Source organism: Typopeltis vanoorti, chromosome 22 (assembly GCF_054136105.1).
Source record: "Typopeltis vanoorti isolate ZY-2024b chromosome 22, IOZ_Tvanoo_1.0, whole genome shotgun sequence".
Taxonomy (NCBI): domain Eukaryota; kingdom Metazoa; phylum Arthropoda; class Arachnida; order Uropygi; family Thelyphonidae; genus Typopeltis; species Typopeltis vanoorti.
Genome location: NC_143570.1, coordinates 87,736,390 through 87,759,316, shown reverse-complemented (window position 1 = coordinate 87,759,316; position 22,927 = coordinate 87,736,390). Strand labels below are relative to the sequence as shown.

General features: G+C 34.1%; 1 protein-coding gene across 4 annotated transcripts in view; it reads left to right on the top strand.

Annotated features, from left to right (window-relative positions):
- Positions 1-22,927, top strand: part of LOC150094547 (ribosome biogenesis protein WDR12 homolog) — a 98,679-nt gene that overhangs the window by 60,919 nt on the left and 14,833 nt on the right. For 2 of the 4 annotated variants that reach the window (XR_016550247.1, XR_016550248.1), the window contains exons 8-10: positions 3,660-3,751; positions 11,612-11,748; positions 13,451-13,556. Coding sequence is in view for 1 of the 4 variants with exons in the window: in XM_090412156.1 (XP_090268282.1) it covers positions 3,660-3,751; positions 11,612-11,752; positions 13,451-13,556 (339 nt within the window). In the remaining 3 variants the exon portion in view is untranslated. Of the gene's footprint in view, positions 1-3,659; positions 3,752-11,611; positions 11,753-13,450; positions 13,557-22,927 lie in introns of all 4 variants that reach the window. The other 2 variants (XR_016550246.1, XM_090412156.1) reach the window with 1 other exon arrangement.

The following is a 22,927-nucleotide window of genomic DNA, read 5'->3' as shown; positions in this document are numbered from 1 at the left end:
AATAATAATAAACGAAATGTTACTTACTGTTGTTTAATTGTACTGTTAAAGCCATTTTAACTCACTGCGAATAAGGTGGACTGGTTGAACATAATAACCTGAATCTGTCTCAGATCAATTGTTACATGTAAAAAAAAAAAAATACAGATAAGCAAGCTAAGACAGCTTTTAGTTCATTTACAAGTGATAAGTGTGAAATAACATCATTACTTTGGATGTGAAATAGAGGAGTTAGTTATTCATTATTTCTGTTTGTCTTGTATCCTGATTTGACTTGCTGGATTCAGGGGAAGGCAGTTGATGACTTGGGATTCCAGTGATTTGGAAAGAATCTAAATATCATATATCATATGATGTGATGTGATGTGATGATGAAATATTTCAGCTATTTAGACAATTTTTAGTGAAGATGGTAAATTAAATATGGAAATAGACAACAGAATCAATAAAGCTAGTATGGTAGGAAGTCAATTGAATAAATTTATATCGAATAAGAGAGAAATTGTTCAAAACACTAAATTAGCTGTATACAAGACAGTGTTTGAACTGTTTTGAACTTATGGACCAGAGAGCTGGATCAGAAGTAAAACACTTCGCAATATCATATTAAAAATGAGGATATTGGGAAAGAATTTGCAAAATTCTTTCCTAATATCCTAATTTTTGTCAGCATTCAGGAATGCATTAGCAGAGCTAATCTTAGGTGATATGATCACTTAAACAGAATGGGAGAGGAAAGATTAGCAAAACAAATGTTCTCTGCCAGATTGGCAGGAAAAAGATCAGAGGAAGACCAAGATATAGGTGGATTGATATGGTAAAAAGTGCCTTGGAAGATAGAAATATAAGATCTGATAATGTTAGAGTCTTGACAGGCAACAGACTGATTTAATATCATACCAGGGTTTTTATTACACCGAGTCAGACTTCCTGTCATCTGACTAGCCTCTTTAAATTTGCATGCATAAGTATTCAATTCTGTGTATGGTATTTTGGTGATTTGCCAGTTGACTTGATAGTTTTCATGGGTGGTATGAAGGGCCAATCCAAGTTTATGCACTTGTTCTTGTTTTTTTCTCCACATCTCTAACATTTTTTTTTTAATATATATATAGTAAAACCCCGTTTTTTACATTTTCCTGCCATTTACATCATTTTCCGTTGGTCCCGTCTTAAGGCCTATTCTTACGATATATCATTTTCCCACCATTAACAACTTGATGTGGACGTTATTTCCCGTGATTTGCGTTTTTTTCTCGGGTGGCAATACTGATTTTCGAATTGATTTCTGCTGAAATCTGCGCATTTCTGTTCCCAGGTGGCGTTGCTTTCGGTTGTAGTTTTGTTTCCGCCAGCACGGTGACCTGCACGCTTGCGGCAGTAATATAGTTATGAGCGATAACATGATTTTTTAATCACAGTATGAATTGATATTGCACAATTTCTGCTATGTAATTTAGCGTGTGAAAGTTGCTTTCAAGTTGCGGTGGTGGATTATCCATGTGAGTAGCATGGAAAAAAAAGACAGAAAATGTATTTCGGTAGAAGAAAAGATGGCAATTTTGCGACATGTAGATTGGCATGCTGGAACACGTGTGCATGCATTTAGTAAAATCTTGGATTCTCTGTGCCCACTTTAAACACAATAGTAAAAAACAGGTCAAGCATTAAACTCAATGCAAAGCAATCTGGTGCTATGTAATAAAAAAAAAAAAGGCCAGCACGGTGACCTGCACGCTTGCGGCAGTAATATAGTTATGAGCGATAACATGATTTTTTAATCACAGTATGAATTGATATTGCACAATTTCTGCTATGTAATTTAGCGTGTGAAAGTTGCTTTCAAGTTGCGGTGGTGGATTATCCATGTGAGTAGCATGGAAAAAAAAGACAGAAAATGTATTTCGGTAGAAGAAAAGATGGCAATTTTGCGACATGTAGATTGGCATGCTGGAACACGTGTGCATGCATTTAGTAAAATCTTGGATTCTCTGTGCCCACTTTAAACACAATAGTAAAAAACAGGTCAAGCATTAAACTCAATGCAAAGCAATCTGGTGCTATGTAATAAAAAAAAAAAAACAAAAAAAACATAAGACTTATAAAAATAACAAGGTAAAAAACATGGACTTTCCATCTTAATAAAAAGAAGTAGAATAGTAACAGTCATATTTGAATAGGTGACTGTGTGCTACCGTTGGCATGAATTGAATCCAGTACTGGCGCTCTAAAATTAGCTGTCGCACACATTCATCTCATGCATGCGGTCACCTATTCAAATATGACTGTTACTATTCTACTTCTTTTTATTAAGCTGGAAAGTCCATGTTTTTTACCTTGTTATTTTTATAAGTCTGTTGTGTATGTTGTTGTTTTTTTCTCACCTGAAGAAGTCGGAGCACCGATGAAACTAGTCATGATTTATTAAAGGTTTTTGTTATACTTCCTCGGGTTCTAGTCAGTTAAATAAATTTTATGAATATATATATATATATATATATATATATATATACACACTCTCCCAAGATGGACTGGATCACCATGGGAGAAGTAGACCTAACCCTCCTGCAATGGGAGAGACCTTCATCCTGTAGGGGTGGAAAATGGGCTGATCATCATCAAATTATATACTTGGTCTCATCCTTTATCCAAGTGTAAGCAAACAAAGTTTGTGTGGGAAGTAACTTCACGACTGGGCTACTTGTATATAGAGGCTAATGATTTCACATGACGTTACTTCATGCACAGACTTTGTTTGCTTACACTTGAATAAAGGGATGAAACTAAGAATATAATTTCTTGGTATCAACTCTATCTGCTCAACTTTAATTTATAGTATAACCAAGTGAAAAAACTTTCAGCATTTATCATAGTACAGGATACTTTCCTCTATACTCCTTGGTAGATTGAATTGATCTCGCCTGCTCCCTATAAGGGAATAAAAGGCATTAGCTGATTATTTTTTTTTCTCCTCCTCCCTTCTTAGCTAATTATGATAATGATGAATTACAATATCACAAATATTTTGGGTTGTGTGAAAAAAATGTTCCCCAATAGGAAATCAGTGTAATAATGTTAACACTTCTTCTCTTCATGTATTAAGCCTAGTGGTCTGTTACAGAGCTATCCTTAGCCCTTCTAAGCCATACCCATCCAGGTGTGTCCTATATCTGTAGATGTGCATGTTCACAGGGCTGTTTGCCTGCTTGCAAAAAAGAAGAAAACCCCCAGATAAACTGGGGAGAAAAACCCTGCTGTCCACACCCAAGACCGGCTAACTTGGCTATGTCTGAGAAAGATCCTTAAGCTCCTCACGTCGGCGATGGAAATCGAACCCGGGGCACTCCTTTCCCAGGCATATGGTTGCAATGCGCATAGCTACTAGGCTAACCACACGGACTTCAGTGTTAACACACTAAAGAATAATTTTGTTTCATGAGAACTTATCTTTCACTTCACAGATTTATTGAAACTAAAATCATTCATTTGTATAATGAATATTTTTTTTAATGCAAATCTGCTCACCTTAGGTATTATTTTATTAAATATATTTATTTTTTGTTAACTAGTGTTTCAGATATTTTGAAGCAAATAAATAATTGTATATAGTCTGATTTATAATTAATCGAGTTTGAAAACTTATTTTCCTAACATTGAAGATCTGCAAATTGAGGAGGAAGTCACATGTGATGGGAGCATTGGTGGAAACAGGAAAAAGCTTAAAACAGATTCAACAAAAATTGTACATAAGGTCAGTTTTAGTACAAATAATTTATCTGTGGGCTAAAAGCTTTATTTAGAACAAATACATTTTATTTATGCTAAATAATATAATAAATGTTATTTTTAATAATTATTATTTTTATTTATAATAAAATATTATTTATTTATTTTTATTTATTCAGTTTTATTTGGAACCCCTCTGGAAATGTGTTATATGAAGCATTTTGGAAATGCTTCATATAATACATTTCCATAGAGGGTTCGACGTTATAAATTTCGTTTCTTTATAATCAGCTAATATCTTCAAGTTCAGAGAAAATTATCTGAACTTTTTAGTCAAAAGTTTTTGTTTTTCCTTCATGCTGAAAGCTTAAAATTCATTAGAGAAATGTGTATTAATTTAATTTTTGTATTAAATAGTTGTGTTGTAGTTAGGTGAAAGATAAAAAGACAAGCCATGAATACATATGCATACTATATTAATTCTTGTAGAAAACGAAGATATGCTCATATTCAGAAAAGTGTTTCACTGATGTTTATTAATATCTATATTTAGCCTGTATAGCTGATAGCCATCGAAGGAGAAAGGTATCACTGCTCTACTACACAAAAGTAACAGAAAAAGACATTAAACATAGTTGCACAGTAGTTTAATTTGTTTCCTTTAGCAACTCAGAATGTCTGTAATTTAATGTAGTTAACCAAATCTTATAAATATGCATTATGTCAATGATGATAATTATAATCATGACTTCCTCAGTTTCTTTACTCATTTGTTGTTAGGTTTCTTCTCAATATCTAGTGGCAGCTGTGTGCTAACATCAGTTTTTTCAGTTAAACCTTATGCTTTATGCTGTATTTTTTTCACAAATGTAGCACGAACTGTTTCATTCTTTCTTTAATAATGTTTGTATAGTTGAGTCTATCATTTACCTCTAACAGCTGCTCAACTTTAATTAATTTAAAAACTTTCTTACATACTGTTCTTTACAATGTGATGTTCAGTTTTAGCCTTAAAATTAAGTGATGGTCACTTCTAATTTCAAATCATCTGCACACTCTTCTATCCTGAACTGACATGAATATATCACTGTCAACAACAACATAGTGAGGCTTTTCTTATTTCTCATGTTTTTTTCTCCATGTGAACTTGTGCATATCTTTGTTGGAATATGGTGTTAGTGTTAAATATTCCATGTACTAAGCTACAATCCAGCAGATACTTACCATTATTATTAGTTTTGCATTTTCTCAGAACATTTCTGTATGCTTGGTGGGACTCACTTCCTAGTCTGCTGTCATCTATTAAGATATTTAATAATTTTTTGATTTTCAAATTAATGAACTCCAGATATTTGAAATATCCATGTTTTCAGTTTTTATATATCCTTTATGTCTGTTTATTTCTTTCATGGTACACTTATCAACACAGCTGCCACTATCTCCATTTCTAAAGCTTTCTTACTTACCTACAGAACAGTTTGATGTATTCTGCAGTCTTGTATATCCTTCCCAAAATCTTTACATTACTTTTTTAGTTAGTTACTTTTACATACAACTTAGTTTTCTCTAAAAGCACATTGGTGGCTTAATAAACTAATACATTTTTTTCTTTTTTTTTTCCCCCATAGATTGCTTCCATTTCTTTTCTTAGGAATGGAGGTTGATAAATTTTGGTTTTAATCTTATCACAAAAATGGAAATGTTTGAGTTGCATAAATTGTAAATTCCAGTGGTAGAGCATGTAGATTTGCCATGTCTTCTGTTATGTCTACCTGAATCTCTAATTAAAACATGTTAACTTCTGCCTCTGCAGATATCTTGTATTTAATGCCAGAAGATCCCATATTTTAAGGTTATGAATGTGTGCGTGAGAGAGAGAGTAGAAGGGTCACTAATTTTTTTTTTAATATATAAGTTTATTCTATATGTTGAGTTAATATATATGTATATATATATATATCAGTGGCATTGTGTGTCCATTTAGGTTGGGTGTGTTGTCGTGTGGCTTATGCAACCTGCGCTACAAAATTCATATCAATTCGACTGTTATGAATGCATTTTTATTGATGTATAAAAGTTTTAAGAGTGCATAGCGCATCAGTACTCATCTTAATTCATCCAATGCATTAATTGTAGAATAACTTTGAATAATTTTAATTTATCATTTAATTGTAACCAAATCTGTGTAGTGGGAGACAATGTGTTTGCTTTAAGATATATTAGAAAACAATAATGAAGAAGAAGAATGCTATATTTGGTTGTTATATTTAAATACTCAAACATGTAAAATTTGGAAGAGGAGGACAAGGCTTACTTCCTTTGACTACAATCATACAATCTGCAGCAGCTCAGGCAGAAATTATATGTTAAAAACTTGTCTGTATCGGTGTCCTACACGTCAGTTCACACTTTATGCACGCTAAACAGATGAAATTCAGAAAACAACAAGAGTAACTCATGACAAATGACAATGTTCAGTTGGATTTATTGACACAATAACCAACCACAGCCACTGATTTCTGGGTGCTATTGTCTCAGTGCACATACTGCATTGCCTTCTGGGTGTTTAAAACCACTGGAACGCTAAGAATTTGACCTGCTGTACCTTCTATACATCTGCTCAAAAGTCAAAGGTGACCACATGCGGGCTGTTGTTGCGAATGCAATGCAAGGTTTATGTGTCGAAAGTGCCCTCTTCATGAAGCATTAGTATAGTGTGTTTAATTTTAGGAATCACATGAAGTCAGGAAACAATTAGGGAAGTCTTTAACAGGAATAAATGCAAAAAAATAATATTGGTGGTATTGCTATTCCATGGATGTATACTGCACACCTGGAATATATCCACCTGACATATATTCCAAGTGTGCACAGAGAATCAACTGCACACATACACACACAGAGCTTAGAAAGAAGTCAATGGACACCAGAATGTGAAGAACAATCAGCAATGACACCCACCTTCATAAGATGTGGGACCTCTTTCGCTGCGATGATTGCAGTGATCAGTGGAATAGCCATCCCTTGATCTTACTGATGCTCCAGTTCATCCCACAAATGTTCAATAGGGTTCAGATCAGGGCTCTGTAGAGGCCAGTCAATTATGGTGACATTCATGTCCACAACCCATGCAGTTACAGTAACAGCCTTATGACATGGTGCATCGTCTTGCTGATAGAGACAATGGTTAGTTCCATATCACAAAGTAGGAATTGTCCAGAAAGTTCAGATACCTCTTGGAGTCAGTGTTCATGGCACAAATAGAGGTACAAAGTCAAATCTCGAAAAATAAGACCATACCATTACACCACCATATCTGAATTTTTGTTGTGTTTATGCACTCTGGTAAGAGATGTTCACTGGGTATCTTCCATAGCTGTCCATCTGCTCAGTAGAGAATGTAGAGTGATTCATTGCTCCATAACAAGCATTCTAAGCTTACAAATCCCACTGTACACACACTTTGCATGCTAAAGACGACTCTGTATGTTGGTTCGTGTAATGTGGCACTTTTTACAGTCCTACCATAGAACCCATGTGTTGTGAACCTTGGTTCTGAATGTTTTTTTGTGTAGCTTCATGTTCCAGTTGATTCCCAGAACTCTGCATTCAGCATTTCAGTCAATGAAATGCTGAATGCAGAGTTCTTTCATGAATTGAATGCAGTGAATGACCCACCACACTAACCTTTCTGGTAAGTGTGGTGGGTCATTCACTACAGGTAGCACTTGCAGTTGATTCTCTGTGCATACATCTCAATATAGTATCATTGATTGTTAGCCTGGAATGGCCTAATTTGTCAACAGTTTGCTGAACAGACAGGCCTGCAATGTGGCATCCCATCACAATGCCTGTTTCAAACTCTGTCAGTACTCTTCTCACAGCAATTTCACCCTCACAGTCATTTCAGCCAGTTGCACTCACTTTGGGTCATCATATTTCTCCAATTTATATGAGCTACAAACACATGACTTGTTACATGGCATAATGTACCTTGCCATTGTGGGTGTCTGGTGACTTCTTTCCAAGCAGTGTGTACTTCGTTAATAAAATATATAAAAACAAAACTTACAATTCTTGTATTAGCATAGTGAAACACCAAATACATAGACCTGGGAATAGAGCCTATCAACTTAGTGGAAAATATATTATACATTATACATAATTCAGAAAATATTTTGAGAGACTACTAAACAAGTCACCACCACCAGATGAAAATCTTACATCAGTTACAACAATTAGGAGAAAATGATCTTCAAGCAAGTAGATAGCTAACTATCTAGGAGTCAACATTAACAGCTACAATGATATGCATCAAGAGATAGAGGAGAGAATTGAGAAGGCCAGTTGTAGTTATTTTTGCAATTTTATAACTCTTGAAGTACTGAATATTATCAAGAAAATCCAAAGGAAACTATTTAAGCTTATCTACAGTCGATATTAACCTATGGTTTTGAATCATGTTCAAAAACTCACATTAGAAAGAAAACTACTGAAAAGATATTTTAGACCTTAACGTTTTAAGGATACTTGTGACATAAGACTGAATGATAAATGCACGTAAACACAGGCCATGGGAAGTCCTCTTTCTCCTGCTTTAGCCAACTTTTATTTGGAACATTTAGAAAAAGTCCTCTTCTCATCTATTTTCTCTCAACCATCCTTTTGGATAAGATATATAGATGACATCTTTACTATTTGGCCTCACAGCAAAAACTTTTTACCTTCTTTTTTAAACAGTATTAATTCCTTGCATCATCGTATAAAGTTTACTATGGAAATAGAAGAAAACAACCAGTTATCTTTTTTAGATGTTCTCTTCATCTGGTCACCTTCAAATATTCTTACAACTACAGCATACAGGAAACCAACGTTCACAGGTCGTTATATTCTTAAAGAATCAGCCCATCATCCTTGTCAAAAAACAGGAATTATAAAATGCCTCATCAGAAGAGCCAAAACTAATTGTTCTACTTTTGATTATCTACAGAAAGAACTTTCTACTATCCAACAACACATGAAACTCAATGGCTCTTCTAAAAAAGTATTCAACATCTCATTTCTTATAATTCTCCACAAAACAACAAAGTTTCAATACGTAGAGTGCCTATTCCTTATATCTCCGGTATTTCAGAACCTATCGCAAGAATTTTGAAGACATATGATTTAACAACTACGTATTCACCTATTAACAAATTGTCTTCTCATTTTCCTTCTCCTAAAGACAAACGCTCAACTTTTTCTCTTCCTGGAGTTTATCAAATTCGTTGCAATTGTGATCTTTCCTATTTTGGACAGACTGGACGTTCTCTTGAAAAAAGAATCCAAGAACATCAATCCTCCATTCTTCACAACAAACCTGAAAAGTCTGGATTGGCTCGACACGGGATTGAAACTGACCACAGCATCTTTTGGTCCAGGACTCGCCTTTTACATAGATCCCATTATAAGTTCAAACGTTTGTTCAAGGAAAGCATGGAGGCCTTACTCCATCGTCCCAACCTGAATCGTAATGACTGTATATCTATATCAAAAATCTGGGAAAGTCTAATCAAGATTACTCATTATTATTATTTTTTTTTTCAATCATGTCTTTACTTCAAAATGTTCCGTTTATACTTAATACTTAATGATATAACATCACGTGGCGTGTTCTATTTTTAACGATCTATTGTTAGTATTCTAGCTTGTATTTTTTAAAACTGTTCTTTTAAACCACTGAAGGTGGTCTGCTATTTCCAGATTGAAATATTTGGTTAATTAAATATCTTTCTTGTGTTTACGTGCATTTATCATTCAATATTTTAGACCATCTTACAATCAGAATACTGGACTGTATTAACAAAGACATAATGAGAACTATGAAACCTGTTTCAAAGATCCAACATCCTATCATTTATAAAAAGCAAGAGAATTGAGTGTTTTCATATTTAGAGAGTAGATAACCAATTAATCAAACAAGCACTTACAGATAAAATTGACAAGAAAAGATTAACAGGAAGACCTCTAACACGATGGATGGATGTGGTAATGAGAGACTTAAGACAGTTGGATGAACACTTTACATCAAATGTAGTTTATAATAGAGACAGATAGAACGCTAAGTGATGGCAGCATTAGACCTAAATAGTCCATTAATCTGAAGAAGAAGAAGATGACAGGTTTTTTTTTTTTGTGTGTGTGTGTGTGTGTAATCCTGTCGTACACACACATTCGTAGTTAAAGACTCAGACATAATAGAGGACTTGACAGAATTTGTTTTGAAAGTTAAAACACAAGTTCTTCATCGATCCTTAATCAATAGTCACACAAGAAAATGCTAACTCAAAACTGTGTCTTCGATACATGCCTTAACCCAAGCATATTCAATTTCTCTTTAAAGCAGGCACCAAAAATACTAACAGTTTACTTCATAAAATTCAGCCAGCACTGAAACAGAATATTACTATTTTGAAACATTCTTTCCTTTTTTTTATTTGACAGCTGTCAGGTCCACTAATTGAAAACAGTTTTCCATCTAATCTTCACTCAAGAAACCAAAAATTATAACAGTAACTTTTCAATAGGAGCTAGAATAATAAGGAATCCACAAGAAACAACCATTAATTCCTTAAAATTTTCTTTCTTACAACTCTCCCTTTTCTTCTTCTGTTCATTCCATTTTTTAATGTCTCCCTCTCTCTCTCTATATATATATATTCTATCTCTCCTGTCCATCAGCAGTTTGTTTCATATCACAGTAGAGCATATACTATATTTTCTTATTTGCAGTTGTGTGAATGAAGTCATGAACAGCAAATATAAGTTTTCAGTAATGATGGATTGATACATTTATCTGTGGTGTTAGAGTTTCTTTTCCACTTGACTATTTCAAGTACACTGCATAAAATACATCTACAGGTATTTTAATTCCTACAATGTAGAAAGGTATGTACATCTTGCTGATTCTTGATTTTGCTGCTAAGTCAAATACTAATTGCACTGACGACTAAAAACATGAAGTGTGATTAGGCTAAATGGCCTTGCTTATCAGCTACTATCATACTAATAGCAAAACTACAACAGCTACTGCTATATTTTTATTACAGTTGAATATCATTTTAACAAATATAATTTTATTAGCATAATGATATTTTTATACATATTTTATTTCATTTTTAGTTAATCAATGAACAAAAATCATATAAAGATATTAAATATTTTTACATAGGATTAGTCAATAAAAAAATTTAACTCCATCATATTAAACACTCTTGTCTATTGACGGATGATGAAATACCTACTGTGAGTGTTGTGTTACTGGAGTAACCACCATTCAGATTTTAATCAACAGGTTGTGAATGTGACTGAGCTCTATACACTCAGGCATATCTTTATTAAATTCATCAAGCGTTTCCCCCCCTTTTTAAATTTTTACAGATTATTAGTGTATATAACTTTATTTTAATACTTGATTTTTTAAATGCATGTTTTTATGAATTTTCCTACACTCCTTTTTTATACTTCTTTTTACATTTGTTCAGTGCACTTTGTTTTTATATACTGAATTTTATTCCCATTTTTATGCTGTTTATTTTATTATCTTATGTACTGGTGTAGTGTGACCAGGCTGTCTTTGTGCCATTAAACCCAAAACAAACAAACTTTGTGGAATGTGGATTATCAGTGAACATTGCTATTTTCAAATATATTAATTTTTTCAAATATGTTTTATACTTATTTATTCTTGACATTAAATACATGCCATTTGTTCTTTTCAAGATTAGTTGAGGAAGTAATATGATTTCCATGTATTTTTTGGAAGTATAAAATAAATTACATCATGTCTATTTATAACATATCACATTTTAATTAGAATTAATTTATTTTTTCACTCTTTTTCTAGTTTCCTTTAATGACATTAGCAGGTCATAGTGATGCAGTTCTTGGAGTGCAGTGGATAGATACCAATGAAGTTTGTTCAGCATCAGTGGATAATTCTCTTCGCATATGGGATATTGAACTTGGTGGACTAAAGTCACAGTTAGTGTGTATCTGTTCATCATTGCAATACAATTGAGTATATTATTGTAAATTATATACATTCAGTTTACAGAATTGCATACTCACATACATTGTAGGAAACTACTATTGTATGACTGTCCATTTGATCCTTACAAGTTGGGACTTGAACTCTAGGTTACATTAAGTAATGATCAAAACTTGGTATCTTTATGAACTAGTTTTACATATACATGCTAACTATAATTTAAATATATGCAATTAAGCTAGAAAAGATGGTCTCATTGTAATTAGACATCCATTGGCAATCCATTTCAATCAAATCTATGAGAGAAAAATCGAGCTCTCACTCCCCTTCCCCCTTCTTAATGGCATTCATTCTCAACTTCCAAGGATATCCTTTCTCCACCCTCCATAAAATGAAAAATTTCATTTACTGAATTCCTGTTTCAGAAGTTAAGTCTCAATTCATAATTTGAGCTCTAATTTGCAATCTCTGTCTTGGACCACCTTTATGTAAACAGAATTATCTTACCCTCTTTCCACTCCTGTGGAACTTTGCCTGCACTGGGACTCATATTAAGCAACTTTGTCAGAGATACTGTCAGTTCTCTGGCACATTCTCGTAGCACACAGATTGGCATGCCATCCTGTCTGACTGCTGTGTCTGCATTGATATTTTTTAATGTGCTGAGTCTCTCCAGTTCATCTGCCTCAGTTCGTTAACAGTCTGTCACAGTGGCAAGTTTAAAATCACTTGTATTATACACTCTTGCAAAGTGATCGCTTTGTAACTGAACTATTTCTTCTACTTCCTTTCCTGTCATTAGTATTGAATAGTGATTGAATGAGGCTATGCCAGGTTTTTCTTTCTGTAAAATAGAAAAAATACAGCCAGAAGAAAATGCAGTTAAGAGATATAATACTGGTCTCATAATCTGGTGTGATTCTACTGCCTTGCTTATTGGAAGCATTAAGTGCATTGAGAGTTTTCCATGCCCCAGTTAATATTATCAGTGCCTTTCATCGCAAAGACCTGGCTTTGAATCCTCTCTGGGATAAACCTTTATAAGGGCTTTGTAACTGAAAGTAAGTTTGATGGTTATATGTGACAGTATTACTAGCATTATTTTAATTATTAGTAGAATTAGTGTTATTTTTATCCTGCAAAACAAACTGACCAGAAAACAGAGCCAGTAACAGACATAGCAAACTGTGTACATAAGATTAACCATTAATTAGGCTTATTACTTAATGAACTTTGATTTATGACCACTTTTATTACTAACATGCCCTGTAATGGCCAGCTAGATTGGCACAATAAGCCGTTGAGCCAGATATGTTAAAATAAATATGAAAACAGTGACTCAAAAAAAAAAACAATGTTTGGTCTGTAGAGTAGGTGACTAGCTTATCTGATCGTAATTGTTCGTTTAAAAAATAAATTGCCCCTTTTATCAATCTGACCTACTACTAAACACTTGTGTACTATATACATAATACACACACTTTGTGGTAGTGGTTATGCATAAATTGCATATAATCTAGCTTTCTCTTCTTGGAAGCAGGTATGTGTTTAATTTGAATGTCTTTGTAATAATTCAGTTTCAGAATTGTTATTATGAGCATGAGCAGTAAATATTAAATGCCTGTGATTACAAATTGTAGTCAGCATTATATTATGATTAGTTTATTTGATTATGCTATTTAATTCTATTTTCAGAATGGCTCCCAGGCTTTCTTTGGAATCTCTTATTCTCCTCTGTCTCGTTGTATTCTTTCTGGATCTTCTGATAGACATATCAGATTATGGGACCCACGAACAAAAGGTCTGATACAGCTTCTCGGTTTTATGTTATTAATTTTGTTTCAATCTTAAATTATTAACTGCTACATTCAGCTTAGTTTGCCAAGAATAATAAAAGAAATAACAAAATTTATAACTTATTTCATTTTATTACTTTGTCTTTTACCATTAATAGAAAGTGATGCATTTTAAAAAGATGTTTAAAATTGATTTGTCTTATCCTAATCCAGCTTATTGACACAAACTGATATTGCTGATTTTATAGAATACTAACAATAAATTTCCAGAAATAGTTTGAATCTGAATGAGAACTTAACCCCTTAATTGAAATATATAACATGAAAAATTTTTATATTTCCCATTTATGTATATCTCTTCTATTGCATCAGTCTTATGACTGGTAGTTCAGTAGCATTTCCTTCCATTCTTCTCTTCTGTTTGCTTTCCTCTTTATTTCGTCTTGGTCTTTCTCTTTTTCCTTTGATTTTGCCTTCTATTATTCTTCTCGTCAGACTTTCATGTTGTAAGATATATCCAATCCATCTGTCTCTTCTTGTTATTAATGTTTTTATCAGTGTTCTGAGTGCATTTACTTAAGCACCGACTTTGACATTCCAATCTGATTCAATAATTAGTACATCTTGCTTTGGTATTGTTCCTGTTGTCTCTGTCAGATCTTTGTAATTTGTCAGCACAGATGAGGATAAGTCAATATCCTCATCTGTGCTGTCAGATGTGGGTACATATATCTGGACTATTGATATATTAAATGGTTTTGCTTGAAATCTTGCTGTTATGATTCGTTCATTGACTGGTTTGTAGCCTAATAGTGCCTCTCTAGCTCTTTTGTTAAGAAGGAAGCCAACTGCTTCTTCGTGTTTGGTGTCATGCCCTGACCATATGACTTAGCATCCATTTTTCTCTCCTGATGATGCCCACTGCATCTCTGACAATCCTAGTATATCACACTGATATCTCTTCATTTCCTGGTGAAGTAATTCTAGTTTTCCTGACATCCAAAGTGTCTGTACATTCTATGTTCCTATTGATAATAATTCTGTTAGTGTCATTTTCTGTTTCCTTTTGGTATCCCACTTTTCGATCCGACCCCGATAGCTCAATTGGTATTGCAGATCTTGTTGATCCAGGCAACGTCCGAGCCGGCATTGTAGTTGTTGATCGTATAGGCATCAGATAACAATCGTGTTTTTTCTTTACGGTCAGAGCATAGACACTCATCTGACTGACCCTCCTCCTTTATCCAAGCTTGGGACTGGCATGAGACTCCTAAGGATTCCATGGCAGCTTTTTGCTTTGCTTCCTGGCAAATCAGAATTAACTTACCGCAGATTATTCACTGCTTTAAAAGGCTTACGTTCATCATTAGATCCCGAAACATTAATAGTTGACTTTGAGAAAGCAACTATCAACGCTTTTTCTAACATATTTACGTCAACAAAATCTTTATCGCAAAAATGTTGCCATTGGTTTGAAGTTACAATATCACACAGATGCTGAATTCAACACGAAAATTAAAAGCTTCACAGCATTAGTATTTCTTCCAATGAGGGATGTTACTTATGGATTTGTTGAATTGACGATCTGCAGCAAAAATTTTTTTTCGTAGCATCTCTTGTAATTTGCACAATTTTTAAATGATTTCATTGTCATGTATCACTGACATTCACCTTAATAAAGATTTGCCTTTCTAATGATTTTATAATACCCTTTATCATCCGTTGATTATTTACAAAAATTAATGCAAAATGTCTTACGGTGAATTTTCCTAGAACCATTCAGGTTACTATGACAGCACTGCATGATCAACTTTACATTATTATTAATCTTCTACGAGCAAATTTCCTCAAAACCAGTCTATTACTTATGAGCACTCCAACATTATCATATGTAACATTTCTTGCTTCTAACCCCCTTCTGACTGAATCAATCCACCTAGGCCTTAATCTTTCTCTGGGTCTCTTTCCTACCATCTTGGCATCAAACACCTGTTTTGCTAACCTTTCCTCACCCATTCTATTTAAATAGCTATACCAGTTTAGATTAGCTCTGCTAATAATGCCAAGTTCCTTACTAATATCTTCATTTTTAATATGATTCTGCCATTCGTATCATTTGCTCAGGCCCTTAATTTTTCCAAGAATTCTTACATCTGTTGTCTCTAATCTTTGATAAAGTACTTTATTTCTAACTGAAATCTCAGATCCATAACTTAAAACTGGTTGGAATAATGACCTGTATACTGCTAGCTAAGTGTTTTGACTAATTTCTTATTTCATATAAATTTATTTAACTGGCTCACCACTATACCAGCTTTGCTTATTCTGTTGTTTATTTCCAGATTTAACCTGCCATCTTCACTAAAGAACTGAAATATTTTATTTGCTCTCTATGCTTTCCATTCAGAATATAGTTGAAGTTTTGTATGTTCCTGCCAATTTCATAGTTTTGGTCTTTTTATTGCTGATTTTCATGCCAAATCTGTTGCAGCTGTTATTCTATTTAATTAAAGAATCCTGGAGACTTGTACTGGCGTGTTCAGGAGTAAATCATCATCTGCCTAAAGCCAAAGAACTGTGTTTGACATCTCCAGTTCTAATATCAGGACTAATGCTACTTTCTTTCACAATGTGCATCCTTGTCTTCCCCTGATTTTATATTAAACTATCTTCCTGTATTGATTTCTAACTGCTGAAAGACAACTTAAATATAGTTGTCTTTCAATATGTATTGTTCTGTATAATGCTTCATTCATCCCATACAATTGAAGTGTTTTGAAAAGCTTTTCTCTGGGCAACTTGTCACTTTCTTATGATTTCTTCGCTGTTTGTTTTCAAGTAAAAATCTGATCTTGACGATCCCTATTTGGCCTGAACCTAGCTTGTTCACCAAGATTCTGTTTCACAATCTTTCTCAATCTCTTCAAGTATGCTTGCATAAATCTTACTTTGAACTTAGTAGAAAAATTCCTCTGTAATTTATGCATTCAGCTTTATTACTTTTTTTTTTATAGATGGGTACTAGGTACTATGAGAGCTCTACTCCTATCATCGGGAATTTGACCTTCTGACCAGACCCTCTGAATTATGCAGTGTAGCCAGTGCAAAACTGGCTACCTCCATACATAAGCATTTCTCATCGAATATCATCTGCTCCAACTGCCTTTCCACATTTCAAATTTTTAATGGCTCTTTCTACCTCAAGTATTGATATGTACTCCTCTTTGCATTTCTCTTGAAATTTTTCTAGTAGTTTTGTCACTGCTTGGCCATTTAACAGTTTTTCAAAATAATTATTCCAGACATCTAGGATATCCTTATCTTCAGTTTTCATGTCATCTTTATCATCTTTGATTCCTTTTATAGTAGTCTTTCCTTCATTTCTAAACTTCTTCAATAGCCTCCAAAACATTATGCCACCATCCTGATATTTATTTTCACACACTTACCAAAATCTTTCCATGACACCCCTCTTGTTTAACTACTTTTACACACAGCTTAGCTCGCTTACATTTTTCCCTGTATTCTTTTAGGGCATCTGCCAACTTATTTGCTAGGAACATTTTTTATGCTTTCTTTTTTCCAGGACTGCTTCTTTAACTTCTTGTGTCCACTATGATGTTCTTTCTTATTTTTCTATCCTTGCAGACAACTTCGCTACATACCTCTCTAGTTGAATCAGTCAATGTCTTTAGAGTTTGTCAGTGAGGCTCCAATGTTTGATTCTTGTTTTCAATTTCTTTCATTTTTTATTCAGTAATGTTTGTATAGCCGAGTTTACAATTTACATGTAAAAGCTGCTCAACTTTAATTCTCTTTAAAACTTTTTTACATACTGTTATTTTCAATGTGACGTCCATTTTTATCCTACTTAGTACTAAGTAATGGTCACTTCCAATATCAAATCCTATGCACACTCTTGTATCCTGAACCAGCATAAGGGTATCACTATCAACAATGAGTCAACGAATCTTTTTTTTATTTCTTGATTTCTTGATTGTTTTATTTATTATATTTGTTAAAATCTTTAACTTGTATTTAGTTATAATTTATAATTTTATGGCATTACTTTGATCATAATCCATCTTTTCCCCCTTTTTTTGTAAGTTGTTTACTTTGCTCTTGATCTCTTCCTTATCGACTTTGCATAGATACAGTGATATAGATCAAAGGCGCAGCCACCATAACTGGTAAGTTGGTGATTCATTTTCTTGAGCCTAGTTGTGCTCATTGATGTGACATCATTGCCATTCTGGAATGTACATGTAATCTTTTTATTTCTGGTTATAGAATTGAGTAGTTTCCATTTTTTACTCCTGTAATTCATGCAGCAGAGGAATTCCTATTTAAGTGATCTTTTACATCCATTTACACATTGTTTCAGTTAGGTCACAGTATACATAACACAGATCACACAGAATGCATATTGCTTTACGTGTGTTTTTCTGTTTCATTCACTAATGTCTTTTAGTATTCTTTTCCAAATTATTTTACTGTTGTCTTTTTTTTTATTTAAATATCTTCCCATACGTGTGTTACCCACACATATTTAACTACCCAATTTGCTCTAATTTTTTGTCTGGTGAAGCAATTGTTAATTCAATTTTGTTAACTGGTCTATATATACTGGCACAGGTTTCAATTGTTCATGGAACTGTTTCACTACATTTTATTTTGGCACTTTTGTTGTGCAGTTAGATAACAAGTGGATTAATATCAAAAAAGATGTATATGGAATCATTCTCCTTCAAAGTACATACTCCATCATTGATATATGCCAATACTTTATTTTCCTTAGTTGGAGTGGTCCATAATGTGAATCGTGGCTGAATGCACATAGACCACACTATAGTGGTCTATGTGCATTCACTATATCCTCATTTGCTATTACTAGTAGTGATACTGCTTATTTGTTAAGGTGCATATATTTTTATTTAGTAGCTCTGGTAGTAAATTTATTTCAATGTTGTTTGATCTGAAGCACTGTTGTATATCTCTTACTTCTGATTTCAGATCATGTATCTCTTATTTTAATAGTTTATTTTCATTTGTCAGCTCTACATTTGTGTTGATTGTTTCTTTAATTTTTGATTATCAGGTTTGCAGCCAAAACTGAATTCGGGTGATGATTTCAGATCATTAATTTCGGCTTAGAAAATCTCTATTTCTTTCCTTATTGCATTGTTCTTTCCTATAATTTCTTCCTTTATGCCAGTCATGTCTTCTTGTATTTGTACATACATTTTCTGAAGAGTTGCTGGAACCCTTTTGTTAATATTCCTATTTGCTACTGAAAATATATATAATATATGTATGTATGCAACTCGGCATTTCCATTTCATTTTCTTATCTTTTGACATCTTCCTAAAGTTAGTTTTAGACAAACTCTAAATCAGTGTCAGGAGCCTTCTTCTGTACAACTTCTCAGTTGTACAGCATGCTGGATAGCCCATTTGGTCAACCGTTTCAGCTAACAGCCAGCTCAGAACTTGCACAGACCAGGGGAATCAGATTGTCTAATTAAAACAAAGCATTGCAATGGCTGTTGATAGATGTTGCCACCATGTGATTCCTGCCCATTGTTGTGAAAATGTAAGTGAAAGAATATTCATGACTCTCATTGTGGCAGATAATCAATAGACGTTGAGTGGAGCTTTGCTACTGCTGGTCAAATAAGATAGCTTATGTTTAAAACTCCTGTTGGAAGGGCAGGTCTGGTATGCCTCTGTTTTAGAAAGGATCCTGTAGAGAGAGAGAGAGAGAGAGAGAGAGAGAATTCTGAGTGATCCTCTTAGAACCATGGAGTTGGTCACCCATCCTAGTGTACTTGTGTGCTCATCACAAACAACTAAGACCACTGTTGATGGCATTTTTATGGTTGGGAAGAAGTGGGCATGTCTACAGAGGCTCTCATCATGCCTCTATGCATGCAGTCATAGAGATGTACTCTCTAACAATGGTCGACTTGGTGAGACAACCAGCCATAATAATATACTGTACCAGTGACACTTTGCAAATAAGATCCCAAATAGAGCTACTCCAAGATCACAGTATTGGACATAAGATAGTCTAAGTTAGATGTAAGGTAGTGTGTAAGTTAGAATTAGCTAGCTTAAGAAGGTATCAGTGACCATGTGCTTGGTTACATCCCTTATCAGATTGATGATTGCTAACTGATGGGTCTCACCAGTGGGACAACAGTTTGATGGCCGTCTTCCATCTCCCTTTCATGCTTTTATTGAGTAGATGCCAGATGAATATGACAGAGTATATAGAGTTACACTGAGTGTTAATTCTGGATCATAAATTTTTAGCACAACTGAAGGGAAACCATCTGAACTAGGAGCTTTATTAGTATCAAGAATAATCAGGATTTTTCTGATATCCTTCTAGCAAAAAATGGAATCATGCAGTGGGCAGCTTGTGGTAGTGCAGGAGATGATTTGCCTTGGTCATCTAAACAAGAGTTGGAGGAAAAACTGATGCCAAGAGGACTATCCTTGGCATCAGTTTACCATGAGATTATCATGGTGCCATCAGGATGGTGAGAGATGTGTAAACAAGGAAAGGAAGAAATTATGCCTAACAGCCTCAGTGAGGTACCAGAAACCTATTGCATTTCATTCTTATGAAGTCCGCTTTGGAATTGTTGATAGATTTTTACACCTGTTTTGTGCTGAATGAGAAGTTGGAGTTTTTGAATTTAAGCCATTGAATGAATAATAGACTTTTGACATTTGACAAACCATGCAGTACCCTGACAATGCAGGCTACAAGATCATCTCCACCTAGTACCTTAAACATTGATCTAAATGCCTGTGTAGCTCAGTGGAAGTGGCACTTGTTTCCTAGGTGCTAGTAGCCAACTGGAGGAACTTTTTCTAAACCTTTCTTCAACAGGTTCCCAAGTTAGTCAATCTCTGGCACAGGCAAGCAGGTTTTCTTTGCCCTGTAAACTGAAGAAAATCATCTGTAGAATCCATATTATTTCAGACAGTATTCTGATAAGGTTAGGTATACCAAGAAGTGGCAGCACTTGGTTGCCGCTTATATCCTTTATCCCAGTAGGTGATCCCAGCTCACCTACCCTTATCCTCAGTAATACACAAATCACAAGACAAGATCAGATGTCTTTGTTTGCACTAACGTTTCCTCCAGTCTTTCCTGGCATAAACACATCACATCACATCAATAGCTTCCTCAGCATCCAAGAAACTTGGAATTCTCTTTTGTTCAAGAGCCTATTTTACATTGAACCAACTTTTAACTATATATATGGATTCCAAATCTGCCCATGCTTAGATTAACATGTTTGGAGTAGTATACCTAAAACTTCTCTTAAAATCCTCAATGCTATCCATCTATGCACCTAATTGCTAGAGATCATCTAAGCAATTAGGTGCATAGATGATCTCTCTCTCTCTTGCAGATTCACTTCAACTTCTATCTCACAGGCCCAGTGTTTTAGTACCGTTTCTATTCTACAGATACTTCACTGGTCACTGTTCCAGTGAATTGACAGCTAGCATTCCTTTACTGTTCAACTGCAAACACACTGAACCTGCTTCTCGACTTCTGCATTACTTCAACTTAGGTATCTCTCCCCTGGGTCTGGGTCGTCGCACTTCCCATTTTACACGTCCAAAAGGATCTGTGTGCTTTGCTTTATAGGATATGTACTAAGGCAAGTGAGGGGAAGTCATTAGCCTCTATATATGAGTAGCTCAGACATGAATATGTTTCATATGCCAAACATTGTTTTGTTCCTTGGCTAAAGGATTAAAACCAAGTATCAGTATGGATGATAATAATTTAGTGGATCAGTTTGGAGATTTTCAGCAATAGAGTTCCGTAGATGACAGAACTATATTAAAAATGAAGATATCAGTAAATAACATTATCATAACATTTCAGATAATTGTATTATTTCAACTGGTGTTGTGATATCAGTCATACTGTTTTTGGTTTGCAATTCATTTTGGAATTATCTCCTTTTTTTCATACCTAACAGACTAATGGAGAAAACAGATTGGCCAGTGTGTGTACCTTCTACTTTGAAATGACTTCATTGCTGAGAATGCCAGAAATGATACAGTAAGGAAAGATGATTTTTTTCTGCTGTTTAGTTTTGCATGTTCATTCTGCTACGAAACTTGGGTACAGTCATCAAATTTTGTTTGGTATGGAATGCATTAAATTCAGTTACAAAATTGAAGGTTTTCTCAGCAATTCATCTCTTGGTATCATTCAGTACCAGTGACATTTATTTGTTTACACTTTCCATTAATGTTGATTTTTGTTAAATTTTTCTTAACTTTTACCATTCTAGTATGATATGGTTTCATAATAATTGAATGGAAGACAATTGTAGGCTTTTCTGAAAATAAAATAAAATCATGTTTTATAATTAAAAAATTATAATTATATCAAGCAATACTTAGTCTTTATTTGAGTTGTTAGTCAGCAGTTAGAATTGAAGGAAGTACAGGAAGATGGTTTAATGTTAAATCTGGTGTGAGACAAGGATGTACATTATCCCCTCTGTTATTCATTATCTATATGGATCACATTATGAAGGAAAGTGGTATTAAACATGATATCAAAATTGGAGATGTTAATGTCATCTCTTTGCTTTATGCGGATGATGTTATACTTCTAAATAAATCTGCTACAAGTCTGCAGGATTCTCTGACTAAATTGAGTAACTGTTGTAATAGATATGGTATGAAAGTCAGCAATAAAAAGACAAAGACAATGAAATTGGCAGAATCATTGAAATTGTCAACTGTGTTGTGAATGGAGAACTTGTGAAACAAGTGAAACATTTCAGCTACTTAGGCACGATTTTTACTGAAGATGGTAAATTAAATATAGAAATAGACAACAGAATCAGCAAAGCTGGTATGGTGTTTCTCTCTCTTTTATCTCTCTTATTCCATATTGAATAAATTCATATGGAATAAGAGAGAAATTAGTCGGAACACTAAATTAGCTGTATACAAGACAGTGTTCAAACCAGTTTTAACTTATGGATCTGAGAGCTGGGTCAGAAGTAAAACACTTGACCAAAGACTAGAGACTGCAGATATGAGAGTCCTGAGAAAGATTATAGGCGTGAACAGATGGCATCAATGGCAGTATCATATTAAAAACGAGGGTATTAGGAAAGAACTTGACATTATCAACATCCAGGAATGCATTAGCAGAGTTAATCAGGTGGTATGGTCACTTAAACAGAATTGGTGAAGAAAGATTAGCAAAACAAGTGTTCTCTGCCAGGTTGGCAGCAAAACGACCCAGAGGAAGACCAAGATATAGGTGGATTGATACGGTACAAAGTGCCTTAGATGATAGAAATATAAGATCTCATAACGTT